The 21,164-nt window shown below is 47.0% G+C and overlaps 1 protein-coding gene across 6 annotated transcripts in view; it reads right to left on the bottom strand.

Annotated features, from left to right (window-relative positions):
- Positions 1-21,164, bottom strand: part of GRAMD1B (GRAM domain containing 1B) — a 229,257-nt gene that overhangs the window by 148,556 nt on the left and 59,537 nt on the right. For 2 of the 6 annotated variants that reach the window (XM_087433834.1, XM_087433846.1), the window contains exon 1: positions 14,458-15,494. The exons of 1 other annotated variant lie outside the window; for it this stretch is intronic. In XM_087433834.1, coding sequence (XP_087289960.1) covers positions 14,458-14,831 — 374 coding nt within the window. In that variant the 5' untranslated portion in view covers positions 14,832-15,494. Of the gene's footprint in view, positions 1-14,457; positions 15,496-21,164 lie in introns of those variants that run through there. 3 more of the 6 variants (XM_087433833.1, XM_087433837.1, XM_087433835.1) reach the window with 3 other exon arrangements.

The raw sequence follows: 21,164 nt of genomic DNA, 5'->3' as shown, positions 1-21,164 counted from the left end.
TACAACTCCTAATTTCCAAATTTTAGAAAACAAACTAATTCCCTTTTGGTGATGTGTCCAAGTAACATGCTTTTAAATAAACAGGGGTCAAGGCCGGCCCTGTGGCTTAGCGGTTAAGTGCGTGAGCTCCGCTGCTGGCAGCCCGGGTTCGGATCCCGGGCGTGCACCAACGCACCGCTTCTCCGGCCATGCTGAGGCCACGTCCCACATACAGCAACTAGAAGGTTGTGCAGTTATGACATACAACTATCTACTGGGGCTTTGGTGGGAAAAAATAAATAAAATCTTTAAAAAAATAAATAAATAAATAAACAGGGGTCAATGTTGCGTTGTTAATTTGCTTCCTGTCTCTCTACCCACTAGGATGTAAGCTCTACCAGGGCAGAAACTATTTTGTTCACTATCATTTCTGGTGTCTAGAACAGTACCTGGCACACGATATGTGCTCAATAAATATTTGATTAAATCGGGGAGAAAAAAGGGTAGAAGGAAGGATGCATCTATTCCAAAATCCTTCTCTCCTACCAGAGGAAGAACTGTTGCCCTGCCCTGGAATCAGAAGACTAGAAAAAGTACCATGTTACCATGGCAACCACGGCTCCAAAAATAAAAACACCCTTCAAAGCTGCCACGGGTCTTTGGTGGGAAAAGGCTATTTGCAGACTGTACCTGGGCCCCAGGTAGACCATCCGCTAAAATATTGCTCCCGATGTATTCGTGCTCTCTGGGGCCTCTTTTTGGGAAAGGGCACCCAGTCTCCACCTAACTATTCCAAATTTGACTCCCTGAATAGAGACCACCCCTAGAAGAAGAGCAGGCTCTGGTCTCTGGGCACTTACAGTCTGATGGAAGACAGAGACAGCACAAAGGAAAACACACAAAAGAAACCAACAGGCTTAAAACAGACAAACAAGCCAATACGTAATAATCCAGATTTACATAAATGGCATATGAGGGAGTAATTATTCAGCTTCAAAAGGACTTCCTGCTTTGCAAAATGATTTATAATAGAATTCCATGAAAATCAAATTTCCTTATAGTCCTTCACTTATTTATTTATTTATTCATTCCCTAAATACATGTTTATCGAGCTCCTACTGTGTTCCATGCAAAGAGCTTAGCAGGCACTGAATAAAATAAATTCTGCCCTTACAGCTTATGACCCAGTAAAAGATACAATGTCACCAAGTAATCACAGTTCAGGCAAACAGATGTAATAACTGGCTGAGTCAGAAAATACTTCCTAGAGGAAGGGATAACCAAGCTAAGATCAAAAGGAAAAGAAGAACAGAAGCAAAGAAGGCAAAGCGGGTCAGCGATACAAAAGAGGAATCCTGTCTGCGGGAACAAGGTCCGTGAAGACCTGGAATAAAAGAAAACATCCCATTCAAGGCCCTGCAAGGTGACTCTGGCTGGAGGCCGAGTACTGGGAGCAGCAGTAAACGAAGCAGGAGCAGCAGCAGAAGGGAGGTCATGAAGACCACACTGGCAGCAGAGCGAAGGATTAACGGGGAGGGGCTGCAATGTAGTCAAGGAGACCAGTTAGCAGGATGCTTCAATAATATACATGAGAGATGCTGATGGCCCACAGAGGGGCAAGGGTGCTGGAGATGAGAAGACAGACTAGAAGAACATTCTCTCCCGAGGGAGGGGAGCCTTGTGAAATCGAAGGGTACCAATCCCCACTACAAGGAACAGAGCGAGAGGAACTGGTTATAAAGGAAAGATGATGAGTTCAATTATGGACAGACAAGCTGAGTTTTGAAGAACATCCCAACGCAAATGCCCATTAGCCAGCTGGAGGTATGAGCTTAAGGCTCAGGAAAGAGATGAGGTCTGAGATATAAATGTGAGAGTCATCATCATATAGGAATAATCAAAGCCAAGAGAGTAGATGAAATAGCCCAAGGATAGTATGTAGATTTAGAAGGAAGCAGAGGAAAAAGAGGGAAAGGGAGGGAGAGGGGAGGAGAAATGAGAAGCCCGGGGTCAAAACCTTAAGCAGACCAACATTGAAGAAACAGACAGACAAGAGCAGCCTACAAATTATAAAAATTCATTTTCAGCTCCTATCAATAGATCAGAAAAGTGATATCTCATAATCAAAGAAACAACAAACCACTGTTCCAGTTTACACTAACCAAAGGAGCAGACTCAGAGGCCTCAAGACCAGCAAAAAAATGTCACTTGTATTAACTAATAATATTAGCATAATTCTTCAGACACATCTACTTAATTTTGCCTTACGAGATGATGAAGAAATGCATACTGTCCATTTTACAAATGAGAAAGACAGCGAGGCCCAGAGAGATTGAGTGACCTGCCCAGGCCACACAGTGAGAAAATGAACAGAACCAGAGCCTCCATCCCTTGCTGCCTCAGATGGTCCCCTGGACTGATGCTGGGGCAGTCATTCTAGGAAAAAACATCACCAGCCCCCAAAGACAGACGAGGCCTGCATGAGCTTCCCCGGTTCACTGATGGAAGATACAGCTCCAGCCTGGGCCATGATGGGCTCTCCAGGACATGGGATGGGCTGAACATTTAGTCAGTTTGCAGAAGACCTGAATTCTAGAGCCATCTCTGCCACTGAACAGCCTCATGGCCTTGGACTTCTCCATTTGCTCAAACTTGAAATGACCCCACAAATCCTATCCACCATGAAGATTAGATTCTCTGAGCAAGATGCAGAACCAGAACAGTAGGTATTAACAGGTGGCAGCCGAGTGTGAGAGTAGGAAGGCAATGCAGTGGTGAAATCCCAGGACCCTCCTCTCCTCTCCCTCCCAGCAGATCTTTTCCTCAGACCTATTTTTTTCTGCTTAAGTCTGAATTCCATAATCTACTGAAATTATCTTTTACATGTTGATCTCCCACACAGGCTGTGAGTTCCTCAATGGAGGGGCCATTTGTACCGATCTGGGTATCCCAAGCAGATAGCACAGCACCTGATTCCCTGCAGTGCCCAGTAAATGTTTGCTGAATTGTAAGAACTACGTCTCCTGTTCAAGCCTAATCTCTCTGACTGCTAAACAAAAGGCACGTCAACTGATAGAGGCATTTGGGGAAGCAATCCAAGCGTGGAGAAGGCACTTCAGAGAGAAAGGAATCTCTCAGTGTTCCTAAGAACTTTCTGAATGGCCGGGCTACTTTCTACTCTGCTCACTTCTAAGACTAGCTCTGTCTTCTCAATGTGTGGCTGCCAATTCCTCCACTAAGTCTGCAGGCTCCACAGCCCCCACTGGAGAACCGGCGAGATCCAAGAAATTGGTGTACAAAACCAGGACTCCTCTCAGAATCTAGAAGGAACAGCGCAAGTTACTATTACGAGTCTCTGAAGGAATATTCCCAAAGGACAATGGCCAGATATTCTCTCTTCTTCACTGAGCACAAAACAAGAGAAAATCAGTTTGAATTGTACCATGGGGGATTTCAGTTAGATCTTAGATAGAACTTTCTGAATACTATGGTTTGAAAACATAGAAGTAAGAGAGGTGACACAATCCTCTTTCCAGGGGTCGTTTTTTTAAAAAGTGAGATCTTCACACTTCAGGAACATGTGGTTCATCACTGACACAGATAGAGAAAACTCATGTTATCACCCAAGCTCAGGGCAAACTGTTCTCAGGAGAAGCTCCACCCTGTTCAGAGAAACCTTTATTACCGCCACTCCATCCAACCCTGAGAATCAACAAAAAACCCAGAAAGAGCTTCAGAGTGTAATGACCCAGCTAGAAAACAAATGCTTGCCAGATCAAAGCAGATTGCTCTGAGGGGTCAGACTGGCACCAACGTAGAAGCCTGGGTCATGGAGAACATGAGGACAAGGCTAACTGGCATCTTCTTTGATGAGAGGGCTCTTAACCCACTTTGGAGAAGTATCTCGTCCTGATGGCTCCTCCAGAAACAGTGCTTCGGAAATTGTTTTTTTTCCTTATTTTACAGACTTACCTGTCCTCAACCCACACACCTATGTTCTCCCTTACCTTCTACAGGTACAGAAGAGCCGAAGAAAAAGAAGTCTCTCAATTAAAAAGAAAAGCTGAAAAGGAAAAAGTTCTGGGAGATAATACACCAAACCTGCTACTAACAGGTTGGGTTAGCATGGCAAAGTGATGAGATTTTTACTCTTACCTACTATCCAACATTTTTATATTAACTAGCCATTTTATTACACACACAATAGTCACTGACTTTTTGTGTGTGTGTGTGAGGAAGATCAGCCCTGAGCTAACATCCATGCTAATCCTCCTCTTTTTGCTGAGGAAGACCAGCTCTGAGCCAACATCTATTGCCAATCCTCCTCCTTTTTTCCCCACTAAAGCCCCAGTAGATAGTTGTATGTCATAGTTGCACATCCTTCTAGTTGCTATATGTGGGACGTGGCCTCAGCATGGCCGGAGAAGCAGTGTGTGAGTGTGGGCCCATGATCCGAACCCGGGCCGCCAGTAGCGGAGAGCGCGCACTTAACCGCCAAGCCACAGGGCCGGCCCAACTGACTTTTGTAATGTAAAAATTTCTTTTAAGATAACAAGCTGGAAGACCCTTGGAGAGACTCAAAAATGTGTCACTAAACTAATGGTCCGTTGTCTTTCTGTATTTTCCTAATTGCTGGGGCCTATAGTGCAAGGGTTGCGGGACCCATCCTTCCCGAAAGTGGGCCCCTAGGCTAATTCTTTTTCCATCCTTGCAAAAAAAAAAAAAGGGGAAAAACCAAGTGAGTTGTTGACTGTTTTTTCAGTCCCCTCACTCAACCCCCTCATTTCCTGACTAAACTTCTAACCAGAAGCAGCAAGACTAAAAACCTCTGTGGTCAGACTGTGGAGGTGAGAGGCACCAGGCTGGGAACAGCCATTACCACAACACTGATATGGAGAGACCTTAAAAAAGAATGAAGATGCTCCAGAGATGTGACAGCTAAAAACCGGCCCAGACTTTAGGTCAGAGGTCTGAGTTCCAGGCCATAACCCAGATCTGCCACCGTGATGTGCCTAATCACCTTATTTCTTTATCTCATCTACAAATCAGGGTAGAACAACCAGAGTCACCACCCAGTTAGACTGTGTGCAAAAGATGCAGAAGAAAGTGCTTCATGTTATTTGGCAAAAAAAGTGTCTCAGGGCCTCGAAAGAGCCATGGATTTCCTGTTCCCTCTCCTCTTCCACCACTGGTCTTAGCTAAGGCAGAGCCACATTTTCCTGGTGATGATTTTGAACTATATTATCTGAATTGAAAATCCAGACATATGGTCTGAAAACAAAGGAGACTATTTGACACCAGGACTATCTTTTGGAGGTGGCATGGGGCTGCCCACAGTGGCATAAGGGGGTGGTAGGCCATTGCCTGACATCTCTATTCACCAGCTAAAAGCATCTCCATCCTGCCTCCCACCTCCCTTCTCCCACCTGAAGGCCCATATTCGATTTTCTGTTATGCATCCCTGCTGCAAGCTTTCCCGTCTCCTCTGAGAGAAGGAAAATTCCTCAGGTTTCAAAGTCACAGGGCAAAGGTTCACAGATCCCCCTCAACACATTTAAAAGCTGTATCTTCCAATAAACATAGTTAAAATGTGCATACTACCTAAAGCAATCTACAGATTCAATGCAATCCCAATCAGAATCCCAATGACATTCTTCACGGAAATAGAACAAAGAATACTAAAATTCATATGGGGCAACAAAAGACCCTGAATAGCTAAGGCAATCCTGACAAAAAAGAACAAGGCTGGAGGCATCACAATCCCTGACTTCAAAACATACTACAAAGTGATAGTAATCAAAACAGCATGGTACTGGTACAAAAATAGACACACAGATCAAAGGAATAGAATTGAAACCCCAGAAATAAAACCTCACATCTATGGGCAGCTAATCTTTGACAAAAGAGCAAAGAACATACAGTGGAGAAAGGAAAGTTTCGTCAATAAATGGTGCTGGGAAAACTGGACAGCCACATGCAAAAGAATGAAAGTAGACCATGCACTTTCGCCATACACAAAAATTAACTCAAAATGGATCTTTGATCTGAAGATGAGACCTGAAACTATAAAACTCCTGGAAGAAAATATAGGCAGTACACTATTCGTCATTGGTCATAAAGGGATCTTCTCGAATTCCATGTCTACTCAGACAACAGAAACAGAAGAAAAAATAAACAAGTGGGACTTCATCAGACTAAAGAGCTTCTGCAAGGCAAACAAAACCAGGATCAAAATGAAAAGACAACCCATCAACTGGGAGAAAGTATTTGCAAACCATATACCCGACAAGGGGCTAATCTCCATAACATATAAAGAACTCACACATCTGAACAACAAAAAAGCAAAGAACCCAATCAAAAAATGGGCAGAGGATATGAACAGACATTTTTCCAAGGAGGATATACAGATGGCCAATAGGCATATGAAAAGATGTTCAGCATCACTAATCATCAGGGGAATGCAAATCAAAACTGCACTAAGATATCACCTTACACCCATGAGAATGGCTATAATCACCAAGACAAAAAATAACAAATGTTGGGGCCGGCCTGGTGGCACAACAGCTAAGTGCATGCGCTCTGCTTCGGTGGCCCAGGGTTCACAGGTGCAGATCCCAGGACCCACCACTTGTCAAGCCATGCTCTGGTGGCATCCCATATAAAAAGTAGAGGAAGATGAGCACAGATGTTAGCCCAGGGCCAATCTTCCTCAGCAAAAAAGAGGAGGATTGGCATTGGATGTTAGCTCAGGGCTGATCTTCCTCACAAAAAAAATAATAATAATAACAAATGTTGGAGAGGATGTGGAAAAAAGGGAACCCTCATTCCCCACTGGTGGGAATGCAAACTGGTGCAGCCTCCATGGAAAGCAGTATGGAAATACCTCAAAAAATTAAAAATAGAAATACCTTATGATCCAGCTATCCCACTTCTGGGTATTTATCCAAACAACTTGAAATCAACAATCCAAAGAGGCTTACGCACCCCTCTGTTCATTGCAGCATTATTCACTGTAGCCAAGACATGGAAGCAACACAAGTGTCCATCAACAGATGATTGGATAAAGAAGATGTGGTATATATACACAATGGAATAGTACTCAGCCATAAAAAAAGACAAAATCATCCCATTTGCAACAACATGGATGGACCTAGAGGGTATTATGTTAAGTGAAATAAGCCAGACAGAGAAAGACAAACACTGTATGACCTCTCTCATTTGTGCAATATAAACTAACACAAGGACAGAGAGAACAGTTTGGTGGTTACCAGGGGGAAAGGAGTTGGGGGTGGGCACAAGGGGTGAAGGGTGCATTTATATGGTGACTGACAAATAATAATGTACAACTGGAATCTCACAATGTTATAAACTATTATGACATCAATAAAAAATCTTTTTAAAAAAAGCTGTATCTTCCTTCACACCAGGTACAACAGCCCCTCGGCGAGTCACCACACTGATGTGGGCTACAGAGGAAAGAATCCCAAGAGGGCAAGGGCTCCACGAAAAGCTCTCAGACTTCATAAAGCTCTTGTACACACAGCAACCAGCCCCGAGCCCATGGGGTCAGGAAGGAAATTCCCCACTGGTAGCGGAGCCATTCAGATGCCTTAACGAAAACTTCATAGTTACCCTAGAAGCAATTATCAGTGACCAGCAGAGCAACTGGTGGATAGACAGTACCTGGGAGAAACTAACCAAGCAGGACAGGATTATCACCTGTTAATCCGGCCCATGATCATCCCAGTGTCTTGCCTGACACGTAACTGGCACCCCCTGAGTGCACAACCACCATGGAAACTCACAAAATACCGACTCCCACAGAGGAGCCTGGCCAGTGTGAATCAGCCCACAGGACTCCATCTCTACCTTCTCAGTTTCCATAAGCTGTTTGAATCTGGGAAACCACATCTACAGCCAAAGGCTGGCTGCTTCTCACGGAGCAGTTCACTTAGGCCCGTCAGCACCACCCTCACACATCACAGTGCGTGCCCACAACCCCCACCCACTTCTCCTCAGCGGCCTTCCCATCCACCCCACCTCGAAACTACCTTCCTCAGAACCTCCCCCTCCACATCTACACTATATCTACATCATCAAATACTCAAGGCTGACTGTCTACAGGCCCCGGGGAGACAGTCCAGTGTAGCTGTGAAGGGCTCAGGTTCTGGAATCAGAGAACGTGGTTCATATCTCACCCTGGCTTCTGTTTGACCAGGACCAAATTAATCTCTGAACTTTAGGTCCCTCAGCTATAAAACCCACCTGGGGGGTTTGTTGTGAGGATTAAACATGATTGTGTATTTAAGGCGCTTAGCAGAAAACCTGGCACAGAGTTAAGACGCTGCAGTCCCGCCTTCAAGGAATTATGGGTCTGGTAGAGGTTTTTGCTAGTTTAACCTTATCCAGCCTCGATTACTTACTTAATCTGCTGATAAATCACAGGTCTCCTTTGCACTTGTTGCTCTGTGTTAAGCAAGACGTGAGTTTTCTCTCTCTCCCACTCCCTGTGTTTCTCATACATGGCAGGGTACGCACAGAGCTGATGCGGAGAGCATCTGGATGCACACAGCCCCCTGCTCCCCTGGAAACTGAGCTGAACCGGAAGCAAGAATCCGTCCAAAGGTCAGAGGAAGGGGATGAAGAGTCAAGATAAATATACCAATGATGTATATTCATTACCTGAAAACCCACACACCAGCTAGGCTGGCACCAGATAGATAACCTGGCCCATCAGGCTGGGCAGAATCAGGGAGAGGCGCCACCTGAGGTCAGATGTATAGACGAGCAGAAACCCTGGGGCTTCAGGTTGAAAAGACTCTCTAGCTGCCAGCCTGCTAGACTGTAAGCAGTGATAACCGGGTAGGTATGTTATACAGAAGAGGGGACAGAACAGCCCAGGGGAAACGTGACGCAAATGGTGATAAGAGGAGAGCACCCTGAGGAGAAACAGAGAAGTGCTTCTGTGACCCCAGAAAGACAGCCTGCAGTGAGCCATCCACACCTACTCACTTGCCCCTTGTCAGCTTTCTCTTCCCCCTCCAGAGAATGGCGACAGGATGCCATCCTGGAAGATGTGGCTCCATCTAATTTCTGACTTCTTGCCATAACCCAGCAGGTCAGAGAGGGGCTCTGATCCTCAGTCTGAGTTTTGAATGATCACCACAACCAGATACAGCCAAGGGATTCAGGGAGACACACAGGTACTGATTCTAAGAGCTTGCCCATCAACTTCAGGCTGCGTTATTCACGGAGCTCAGAGGGCAACATGGCCAGCAAAATAACCATGCCATCTTATGTTAAATGGTGGCTAAGACAACAATTCCCAGCTAGACCACTGGAAGACAGTGCAAGGCTTCGGGCCTCTACCTCACCACCCAGTTCACCCAGAACAGCAAGAATTAGTTGCCTCAAATACCACTCTGAGCATGTCTCTCCCAGGTTCCGGAACCTATAAGGCTCTCCATTGAGTTGAATCCTCTTTGTATATAAAGCACACTGTCTATAGGACCTCAATACATCTTTGTTGACTGACTGATTAATTGAAATTCAAACTCTTCAGCATAAATCACAGTCTGTCAGCCCATCAGCTCACCACCCTCATTTTCCCACATTCTTCATCAAGACCACACTTGGTCATCCATCCCCACCTTCAAGCCAACACACCCAAACTGCTTTCAATGATAGGCATTTGGTTCCCATTCAAATCTCAGCTCTCCACAAAAAGTAGATTCGTGGTTGCCTCGGGCTGGGGGAGGATGGTGGATAGGAGGACTGGGGGTGACATATAGGGGTACAAGTTTCTTTTTGAGGTCATGAAAATGTTTTAAAATTGACTTGATAATTACACTTATCTGTGAATATACTAAAAACTACTGAATTATACATTTAAAAAATGAGTGAACAGTATGGCAAGTAAGTTATAATTCAATAAAGCTGCTAAAAAAAAAAACCTCTCTGGATTCATCTCCTCCAGGAAATTTTCCCTGACTCATGAATAAGGAGAATTCCATTCCACACAGTAGAGAAAGGAATAATTCATTCACTCATTATTAATTTATTCATCAACAAACATCTACGGATCACCATGAAAAACCAGGTACAATGCTAGACAGTGAAGATACAAGGCTGAACCAGACAGGACTGGACTTGGAGTACTGTACTGCACCCCAAGGCCCCTGGATCCCCAAACCATGCCAACTTGACCATTTTCTCCCTTTCTTTCTTCCTAGGGTTAAGGAGAACAAAGAGATCTCCTGAACCTCTTTATATTTCAACTTTGTGCAGTTAAAATCCACAACCTGTGGCCCTCTTGGCCCCTCGCCTTCTACCACATCAGAGAGGACTCCAAAGCAGGCCTGAAGGGTGCTTTTCTCTCTTATGGAGAGTTTGATTTGGAGTAGGGAATGTGAAGAGGAAGGATGCCATGCTGGGCCTGGTATGCTAATCCCCCCTAATCCAAACCAGAGCAGTCATTTTCCAGTCGTCATTTCCAAGTCGTGTAATGTGGGAAGAGACCCAGGTGCGGCTCCAGGACACATGAGTGTGTAACCTCAGACTCCCAAGCACACAGCCACTCCATGTGAGACACTCACAGAATAAGGACAGTAATCCTTCACCCTTGCACAGCAAGGGGGAGCTTACAGAACATTTTCACGTGTGTTACTCTTCAGACCTCCCATTAATCCCCAGATCTCCCCTTCCACAAATAGAGAAAGCAAAACACACAGAGGTGAAGTGAGGTGCCCAAGGTTCCACAGCTAATAAATGACAGAACTTAAAAACCTAAGTCTCCTGACTTTAAGTCCAATATTCTTTGTGCTCTATTGCCTCTGAACGCCAGTTCCTTCTCAGGGAATCTTGTTGGGCATCTACATGCACCTGCTCACTTGATTGCTTCCTGTCTTTCCAAGAAGCCTTCTAATTCCAAGGCCTAAAAATGATGGGTTTTTGTTTTAGCCACAATCCAGATAGATTCCAACAGGAGGCAGTATAACAGTGGTTAACAGTAGAGATTTGAGCCAGAAAATTTGGGGTTTGAATCCAGTCTGCCTTTTTCTAAATACAGGTTTCCCCTGCTATCCGAAAGTTCACTTTAAGCCATTTTGCTTTTACGAAAGGCCTCCATTAGTACCTGTTTTTGCTAACCACAAAAAATTGAAGTTTTTCGCTTTTACGAAAAAAGGCAAACATGGCGTTCAGTGTTTGTTTTGCAACAAGCCATTATAAAGGCTAAGCAGTCAAGCATACTGTCATATTTCAAGCCTTCCACATCAGCCACACCAGCTACATCAGCCACAGCAGACGACGAACCTCGACCTTCCACATGGAGGCAGGCAGACCCAGAAGAAGGTGTAGACAGTAGTGATCTGCCTGCCCTGATGGATTCAGGCGATGTTGAGATATTAACAGATGACCCTCTTCCTCTCTTTCCTACATCGCAGTCTCTGGTACCCCACCACCCCAACCTCCAACAACTCGGCCTGATACTCCATCATCACGACCACCACCTCTCAGCCTTCTAGTGTGCTCCCTGTCTTCCCCATTCAGGTAAGTGAAACTACACTAGACTTACATTATTTCTACTTTATGTGGGCTGTGTATTTATCAGATAACTCCTGCTTTTACTATATATTAGTGTTATTTTAGGTTTTATGTATTATTTGGTATGATTTGGTAGGTTATTTTTTAGATCTGGGAATGCTCAAAATTTTTCCCATATAAATTAATAGCAATTGCTTCTTCACTTTATGCCATTTCCGCTTACGAAAGTTTTCAGGGGAACACTCTATTGTCGGATTGCAGGGGAAACCTGTATATACATCTATTCTTCTAATCCAACGAGCCACCATTTAAAAACTGCCCTAAACCGCTCCTAGGAAGTGAACATCCTTCCTGTTCCCTGCTCCAACAAAAATGAAGAATCTACCACACTCTTAGACAACTCTCAAAACCAGGAAAGCCTTCCTTAAATCTAACCAAATCCACCCCATTCCCACCCTGAACAGCAAAGCAAGGCTCTTTTCCCCATATTTTGTCCTCAGTATATGTGGCAGAATCTCAAGGTCAAAATAGGGTGAGGCAAAATAGGGTGTCCCATTCCCACCCTGGACAGCAAAGCAAGGCTCTTTTCCCCATATTTTGTCCTCAGTATATGTGGCAGAATCTCAAGGTCAAAATAGGGTGAGGCAAAATAGGGTGAGGTCAAATGTGAGGGGAAAGCTGAAAAACTGTAACAAACTATTTTAGTGCAAGATTAGCTCCCACCAAGCTTGCCCCACTTCCCTCTACTCTGTGGAAAAGGCAGCAAGGTGAAGTACCAGAACAGAACGAACTGTTATCCCCAGGGCCACAAAAAGCCCCAGAACAAAGCTCTGCATCTGCACCTGCAGGGAAAACCACATCCAGTCATTGCTACCAGAAGAGAAACCCTGGAAGGCTTAGCATGCTCATCTTCTGCATAACATGGCCCAGCTCCTCAGCGTCCCCTCAAAGATATATGGCTCGTGGCCGGCCCGGTGGCTTAGCAGTTAAGTGCGCGTGCTCCGCTACTGGCGGCCTGGGTTCGGATCCTGGGCGCGCACCAAAGCACTGCTTCTCCGGCCATGCTGAGGCCGTGTCCCACATACAGCAACTAGAAGGATGTGCAACTATGACGTACAACTATCTACTGGGGGGCTTTGGGGAAAAAAAGGAGGAGGATTGGCAATAGATGTTAGCTCAGAGCCGGTCTTCCCCAGCAAAAAAAAAGAGGAGGATTAGCAGAGATGTTAGCTCAGGGCTGATCTCCCTCACAAAAAAAAAAAAACAAAGATACATGGCTCACCCTGCTCTTAGGCCTTTGTCCATACTCTTCCTTTTTCCTGACCTCATGACCATGACCTCACACTTCCCTGCCGTCTCCTACTACCTGTCTGTATTTGTCACGGTTTGAGACTCTTCCAGAAGACTTCCTCCTCTCTCTTCTTGTAGGTGGTACACATAGTATATGTCTTCCAGTGGTTCCATCTCCTCAACATGAGTGAAACTCACATGTCTTCATTCCATATGCAAGTCTCCTCCCACCCTCCTTCTCAACTTCCACATCCCCCCATTTTACCCAGCTGTCCCCCTACTGCCTCCACAACCACATCACCACTAGCTGGTACCAGACTGAGCTGATAAGAATATTCAATAAATACTTGTTGAATTGAAATGCATGAAATTGAGCAGATTGGGAGGAGGAGGCCTGGGGAAGGTAGCCAGTCACTCAGTTGCCCCACATAAGAGCACAAACCACTGTTAAGAGACAGGGTCCTACAGTCTAGAAGTAAATGAGTAGGGTGCATGGTATCAATGAGCCAATGAGGATTCCACACCCCCTCCACCAGACAGTGGGTTTGGCTCAAACACAACTCTTGGCCAAGGCTGTATGGAGCTGGCTGTATGGAGCTGCCCCATGGTTTTCTTATGGTTTTCTTTTTGTGTATGTGAGGAAGATCAGCCCTGAGCTAACATCCGATGCCAATCTTCCTCTTTTTTGCCAAGGAAGATTGGCCCTGAGCTAACATTTGTGCCCATCTTCCTCTACTTTATATGGGGACGCCACAACAGTATGGTGTGACAAGCGCTGTGTCCGTGCACTCCCTGGATCCGAACCTGCGAACCTTGGGCCGCAGTAGAGGAGCGTGTGCACTTAACCGCTTGGGCCGCCGTAGCGGAGCGTGTGCACTTAACCGCTTGAGCCACAGGGCCAGCCCCTGCCCTATGCTTTTCTACACCAAGTCATAAGGAAAGCGGTCTTCCCCCACTACTCAGACGCCACATCTACCCAGGCAAAGAAGTAGCTAGCACAAACCACAGTGGTGTGGACCAGGCCTAGATATCTAAACACTCTCTGTGATAGGAAATGTGACTCACTTAACATGAATACTCTGCCACCTCCTCTAAACATGTGGGCCAGGAAAGGCAACCTGATGTAGCCAAAAACAAAATTATAAAAATTGAAATGGAGCTCAGAAATATAAGTCTAAGTAGAGGATCGTCTTAACCTCTTTCATCTTCTGCTATCTCCATCTGTTGAATGGGAATAATAGCAGTACCTATCTCAAAAAGTTTTCGTGAGGATTAAATTTGGAGATAGATGGTGAAGTATTCACCATGATGACCTGCACATGATAAGGGCTGGATAAATATTAGCTGCTGTGGTTTTTATTATTCATTTTGCTGGGCGGATCAAATGAGACGGAATGCAGCGTGAGGCCCCATGTAAATGTGTTACGTAATATAAAGTCACTGGCCCCGAGCGCTGGGTTGGGGAGATGAGTGACGCGAGGGGAAGCTCAAGTACCACTAACTCTGGGGCCGGGCGCAGTGCTTGATGAAGGGCTCCTGCATTCCTCGTCGAAGATTCCGCTAGGATGCCCTGGGGCGCCGGACGGCTCGAGGGAAGAGGAGGAGGAAATGGGGGAAAAGGCAGGGGGCGGAACAGGGACGTACCTGCTTTCACTGCACTCCTTCCGCTCCCTCACCCTCAGCCACTTGCGGAGAAGGAAGCGTTTTCGGCGGGGGGAAGCGCTGGGTGTGGAGCAGTTGGACCAAGGGGTGTCCTCGTCGCTGGAGGGCGTAATCTCGATAGACGGCAGCTGCAGAAACTCCTTGCCAGGGGCCAAGACGCCGGGCAGGTCCTGGGCCAGCCCGGCCTCCAGGCTCTGCTCCTGCACGTTCCTCATGCGGCGCATCTTGAAGCGCCGGCGGCGGAGCGTGGGGGTCGACGAGCTGGACCAGACCGGGCTGCCCTCGGGCGCGCCCTGCGGCTCCGGCACCTGCAGGGCGGGCAGCTGGAGGTTCTCCATCATGTTGGCCGCCGGCATGGGTCCCCGTCGCCTCTGCGCTTCTTCGGCGCCCTCGGCCAGCCGTCTCGCTCCTGCCCGCCGCGTCCTGCTCCCCACCCCTGGCCCGCGGCGCGCTCGGCCCTCTCACGTTGGGAAGCGCTCGGGGCTCGAGCTGCAGGAAGAGCAAGCGCCTCTCCCGGAGCGCAGCGAGGAAGGAGCGCGAGGGCACGCGGCGCGGCGGGGCGCGCGGCCGCCGGCAGGCTAACTTTTGCGCGCGCCGCTCCTCCCGGCCGTCCGCGGCGGGAGCCGCCTGCCAGCCACCCGGCCGCCCTCCTGGGGCTCCCCTCGCGCGCCCGCTTGTTTTCCTTCCGCGGCTCTCCCTCGCGCGCTTGCGTCTTTGCCTTAGCGGGGCTCGGCAGCCCGGGGCACCAGGGGCCAGCTCGACAAACTCTCAGCGGTTTGCGTTCAGCAGACGAGGTTGGGGAGCCGGCTTGGCGCTGCAGGGAGGAAGAGAGCAGGAGGAAGAGGCAGAGGTAGGAGGGAGAAGGAAAGAGGAGAGGAAGCGAGACACCGGAGAAAAACAAAAAAGGAGGAGGAGCGGGGGGCTAGGAGGGGGGTGAGGGGAGGTCATTTCTGTTGAGCAAGGGCATGCACAGGCGGCACAGCTAGTGTAACTGTACACGGAATCCCTTGGGGAGGACTCCACCTCCGAGTGACGGCTGCTCCAATCAGCCTAATGAAACAGGATCACAAACCAAACTTTCTCAAAGCGACGACTGGCCAGGCACCACTCATTAATCTAACTCCCTGGTTTTTCTTGGAGGGTTGGGGCGACGGGGAAGGGAGGAATCAGGAATTCAGTCCTCACTCTCCAAGGCCACTCAAGATACAGGGTTTTCGGAAAACTAGGGGACTTTTCAGCTGGATCTCTTCTCCTAAGAAAGGTGCTTTCTTTAAGTGATTTGGGGTGCAGGTAGGGGCATAGTGAGAGGGAGACAGCAAAGTTCCTGGAGGCTGCTTCCAAAATGACAAGCTGAGAAAAGAGGACAGTTCTCCTGTGGAATGAGCTGAGACAGCAGACATGACATACCAAGCAAGGACAGACAACAGGATCTGAGAGACACAGGACACGTAAGGAAAAGGGGCTGCTCCCTGTACATCCTGAGCAACCCTGTCAATACCATAGCCCCATCCCAAGCAAAGAATGAAATTAGGGAGGGTGAGCACCCAGGAAGCAAAGCATCCAGCAAAGCCCCAGGGAGCTAAGGATACTCTTTTACATTCCTGGGAATGACTGAATTCTGCTTCACCCTGGAAGAGGCATGGGCTGAGTCACAAAAAAATCTAGTATGTCCCAGGTCATGGAACCTAGAAAGTCTGGATCAGTCTCGCAGTGTCCCAAGCTATGCTGACCCACTCACTCCCTAGACCCAGGTACCACCCTGAAAGATTAGCCCTAGAACTGATCCCCCTTACTTAGGCACTCTGTGGGCAGAGTCTAAGGCAGCCCAGCTTCTAGAGCAGAGGCTGTATCGCCTCCCTCCCTGCCCAGCGCATTTGCCTCTCCAGTAAGTCCTGCAGATAAGAACCAAAGTAGAGATGGTAGCTTTCAAATAGACCAGGAGGAGCACAAAAGAAAGCACCAAAACGAAAGTCCACAATCTGATTCACCTATTCTTCTCTGCCCCTCTCTGTGAGCCCAGTTTCCAGTAGGAGCCAGTGCTCATCTTCTGTGCCAGGATGAAAGTCGTGGGAACACTTCACAAGTGTCCCAAAGCTGAGGAAAAGTCACATTCCTCAAGACCACAAGAACTCCCTGCAAAAAAATATGTCCCTACAGTTCAGCAAGACATCAAATGCCACAGTTGGCCATGGGTGCATCATGCCTTGTAATGACACATGGAGGGGAGCTCAAGGCATAGTGACACTGTGCAACCTCCAAGAGGCCGGGAAACTGAGCGAAGTACGTTTTGCTCGGCAAGAGAGATAGTGTGGCCAAACGCCAAGGCCAGGCCCCCTGTAAATGACTCCCCGGAACAGTGGCTCTGGCTTATTTCTGACTCTCTTCATCCGGCCCCTGGCTCTCACAAGGGTGGTTTGGTATCACTCTATTTTAATTCCCAGACATGGCACGGAAAGGAGAAACGCCTTCCCATCAGGTGTCAAGGCTGGCAAGGAGCAGGACACTTCTTCCGGCTCCGGGAATGTTGAGGAGGCTGGGCTGTAACTCCAAACATCAGGACCCAGAGCTAAGCCAAGGCGCACAGAGTTGCTCACTGCCTTGGATTGCCTCCAAGGACTAGCGCTTAGCAGGGGATCTACTAACTTCTCAGTTCAAGGAACTTGCCCTGTGGAGGGGGGCTCAGGTGTTTAAGAGGAAAAGGGATGCTAGGACACTACCATTCACTTGGAAGCCAAAAAAAAAAAACCCAAAACAAACAAAAAACCAGTGGGTTCCACAATACAGGGGCCAAAATATTCAAAGGTTATTTTGGGGAAAGGGAGACTCACAAGGGGAGCAGCCCCCTGAAGTTTATCATGGGCACTCTGCATTTAAATGTAAGCCTCTTAAAAGGAAGAAAAGCCACCAGATCCCTCTTCCCACACTTTTTCCACCCACAATGGATTCTGGACCTAAAATCTAAAATCGTATAAGATTTACGTTAAGCCTTGGGCTCAGCAGTGGTGGAGAATGATCATTTACGTTTCACCTGGCCTGAGGAAAACCTCTGCCAAGGTAAACCTGAGCTGGTTTCACTTGGCTGGGAAGCAGATACGCAGAGTCCCTCAAGTCCCTCGCACTGTTCTTGCTCACTTCCTCCTCCGCAGTCCCTTCTTTCCTTCAAGCCTTAACCTGTCCATCCATTAAAACCTGATTCAAAACACAGCTCCCGCCCCCCCAGCTGTTTTTTTCTGTTTACTTCTTATGATGCACTATCGAGATGATAAATGGGACACTACTCTGAAAATGAAATGCCCTGCAGCTGCAAGCCATCATTACCATTAAGACCATAAGTGTGGTGAGAGAAGAACCAAGTTTCTCCTTCCTTTGACTCTGTCCAGTGTCCTGTGTTTTGTTTATATAGTAAGCTTTACACTTGTAAAGGGCTTTCAGACACAATATTTTATCTTCCCAGCGACCCTAGGAGTTGGGAGAAGAGATGTTATTACCCTCATTTTACAACTGATTCAAGTGAGACACAGAAAGATGTAGTAATTTATCCAGGGTCGTAGATAAATAACAATAGCTATTCAATGACAAAGCCAGAACTTGAACCCAGGTCTTCTGAAGCCAGTTAGAGGCCACCAAAATCTCATCAAATGTGTCAGCTCTGGAAAGCAGCTCCTTTATAGCACCAGAATTTTTCCAGCCCTGACTTTAGTCAGGTAGATCATGAAATGACACGTACCTATTCAAGTCCATCAGTTATTTTACAAGTGCAGAAATGGAAGCAGAAAGTCTTGAAAAACAATTTCCCAAAGCAGCTGGCGTCAGGGGGTCAGGACCAAAGAGTTTCCACGACCCGCTTCAGAATCTCAGCCACTGCATTCCTCACCAAGTCCCCCCTCCCCACTTCTCTCCCATACTTGGCTCTCAGCGGACTCCAAGATTCTCTGGGAAACTGACCTCACCTCTGGCCCTCCAGACAGGTGGTGGCCAGAACAACCTGGCTTTCCCTTCCCCCACCCAATAGCCAGGCCTCTGACTTTAAATGAAAGGAGCTCATATTACCAAGCAACTGTTGTTTATTCTCAGCTGTTCAGGCTCCCTTTTCCTACAGACACAAGATACCCAACACCTGTCTACTACTTCTGGAGACCCACAAACTGTATAGTCCATTATTCGGCTGAAACTTCCAGGAGAGAACTTAAGTGAAAAACAGCAGCTGTCAGGCTAGATTTCTCCTGGGTGACATCCAAGTGAATATGAGGTACAAAGGGCAGGCCTCCACCAGCCCACCTGCCCCAAGGATGCCAACAGCACAGGCGGAAGTGTCCCTTCCAGCTGTTTCAAGACAGGCAGTCCCCACCCTCAAGGTTGAGATGCAGAGTCTCTCTCCTGAACAGCATTCAGAATGGCCAAACCCAAGGGCTGGCTTTGTACAGCTTCCCATGTACAAGGGAAAGAAGTAGGCAGTGGGCATACATGAAGTGGAACTTGTTGCTATCAGGCAAGCTGGAAATACTGATAGAGGTGAACGATGCTGTGAGAGCAGTGTTATTAACTGTCTTCAAATACAAAAGGACGGATGGCCAGATATTATCCTCTAGCTCTCCTTCTGTGGCTGAGCAAGAGGAAATGAGTTTGCATAGAGCACAGTGTGGGAGATTCAGGTTAGATGATAAACACTTACCAAGAGTAAGGCCAGTTAAGGACTGGAATGTATGACCAAGGATGGTTAGAGTGGCTTTCTCTGCACATCTTTAAAGGTAACTGGTGCCTAGTTAGAGGCAGTGGCAGGAAAGAGACGATTTCTTAAAGGCCCAGTCTCCACTCTACCATTGTGGGTCTGTAAGGCCCAGATTATCTCTCTTCTAAAAAAAAAAAAAGCAATTCCCTTATTCCTAAAACAAAGTCCATTTGACCTGATGCTTTTCTGGCCCCAGGCATTTTGATTTTGATTGCTGGATACTAAACACCTCCCTGAAACCCACAAACAGCTTAATATCTTGCATGGTTAAACAGAAATACAGGGATCAGTCACTGGGGTGGTGATGGGGCAAGGAGCTAGGGGTGGGTAGTATGGGCAAAAGAGAAAGAATGGGAGAGAATAAGCTTCAACTCCTCCCCGGGTACCTCGTTTCTATTCCTTTCACGAGTCCCTACCTCATTTCCCCATACAGGAGCTAGCTACTGAAGTCAGAGGAAACCGCACTGAATTTGGGTGGTTTGAGGAGGGTGGAGGATGCTGGCTAAACACAATCTAAATAAAACCACAGTTGACCAGCCACCATGTCCAGCTTCTCCTGAGGAAAAGGGAGAAAATGCTGTGAGACTTTTACGGAGTCTCAGTTCCCAAGGACAGAGCGCTTGCTTGGTGAGGCCTCTCAGCTGTAGGGAATGCACAGGGTTGGCAGAGTGCTTCCGCTAGCCTTCGGCAGGGGCCAGGGTGAGCAGTGACGTCACCTGAGGAGAAGGACTGTCACCAGATAAGCCTCCCTGGTTTAATTGCTCATCAAAAGGCTTAGGAGTCAAAGAAGAATGTTTTGCACAACAACGTTTGGCTGGCCCTGATCTTGACACCAACGTACCATGGCTCAGACAGACATCATCTCTTGTCCTCTAAATCTTACAAGGATAGTCTTTGTGCACACCAGGGCTGGAAAAGACTTCCTGAGGTCACCCCATCCGTCTCCTTGGTGTCCATTCCAAGGAAAGCAAGTGGCCTGTTCTGGGTATTCTGATGCTTTCCTCGGAACTGTCACTAGATACTATTGGAGCTATAAACCAGCAATTAAGTGCACAGACCCAAAGGCATGCTATCTGAGCTGTAGACCCCTTCCCACCACTTACTAGCTGTTTGATTTGGGGATAAGTTATTTAATTTCTCTGTGTCTCAGTTTCCTCATCTGTAAAACCAAGATGATTAATAGCATCTCCCTTGTGGGGTTGTTGTGAGCATTAGAACAGTGCAGGGCACTTAGAACAGTGCTTGGCACTCGGTGAGTGCTCTATAAATGTTAGCCTTTGTTCTATCTAATGAAGTCTCCTGCATAATACCCTTGTTAGCAAACATGACTATTTGTGTTGATTTTCAATTCCGTTTAATTCTACAAGTAGTTGTTAAGCTGGAGCACTGTGTGGGGCCCCTTAATAAGTGCTGGGGATACAGCAAGACAAATAAGACATGGTTTGTGCAGTGGGGCACACAGTCTAGCAAGGTAGAATTAATTAAGTGCAAAATATAAGTGCAAACAAAGTGTGAGTGGAAAGATGGATAAATTTTAACTAGAGGGAAAGAGGTGGTCTAGGCAGGCTCTATGGAGGAACTGGTATTTAAGTCAAGACTTAAAGTATGAATTTCAATAGAAAAGAATAGGGCATTCTGGAATGGCACAGTTTGAGTGAAGGCACTGAGGAGTAGAAACTCATGGAGAGTGTTTGAAAATAGGGAGGGATAAGTCAGGGCACACGGAAGGAAATAACGTGAGATGAGCCTGGAGAGACAAGAGGGTCCAATTCTGGTGAGTGTTGAAAGTTGACACTTTATTCTTTAGACAAAGGGATGCTATTCGAGTTTTTGTTTGCTTGTTTTACATTAGCGACCTGTACTTGAGGAACATCCATTCTGGTGAGAGTGTGAAATATGTATTGAAGACGCAAAAGATAGGACACACAGAGGCCAATGCAGAGACCGTTATTCAATCAGT

Source organism: Ceratotherium simum, chromosome 7 (assembly GCF_057802395.1).
Source record: "Ceratotherium simum simum isolate JZ-2026a chromosome 7, ASM5780239v1, whole genome shotgun sequence".
In the NCBI taxonomy this organism is placed as follows: domain Eukaryota; kingdom Metazoa; phylum Chordata; class Mammalia; order Perissodactyla; family Rhinocerotidae; genus Ceratotherium; species Ceratotherium simum.
The sequence above is the reverse complement of the archived record's forward strand: the minus strand, read 5'-3'. Positions and strand labels throughout refer to the sequence as shown.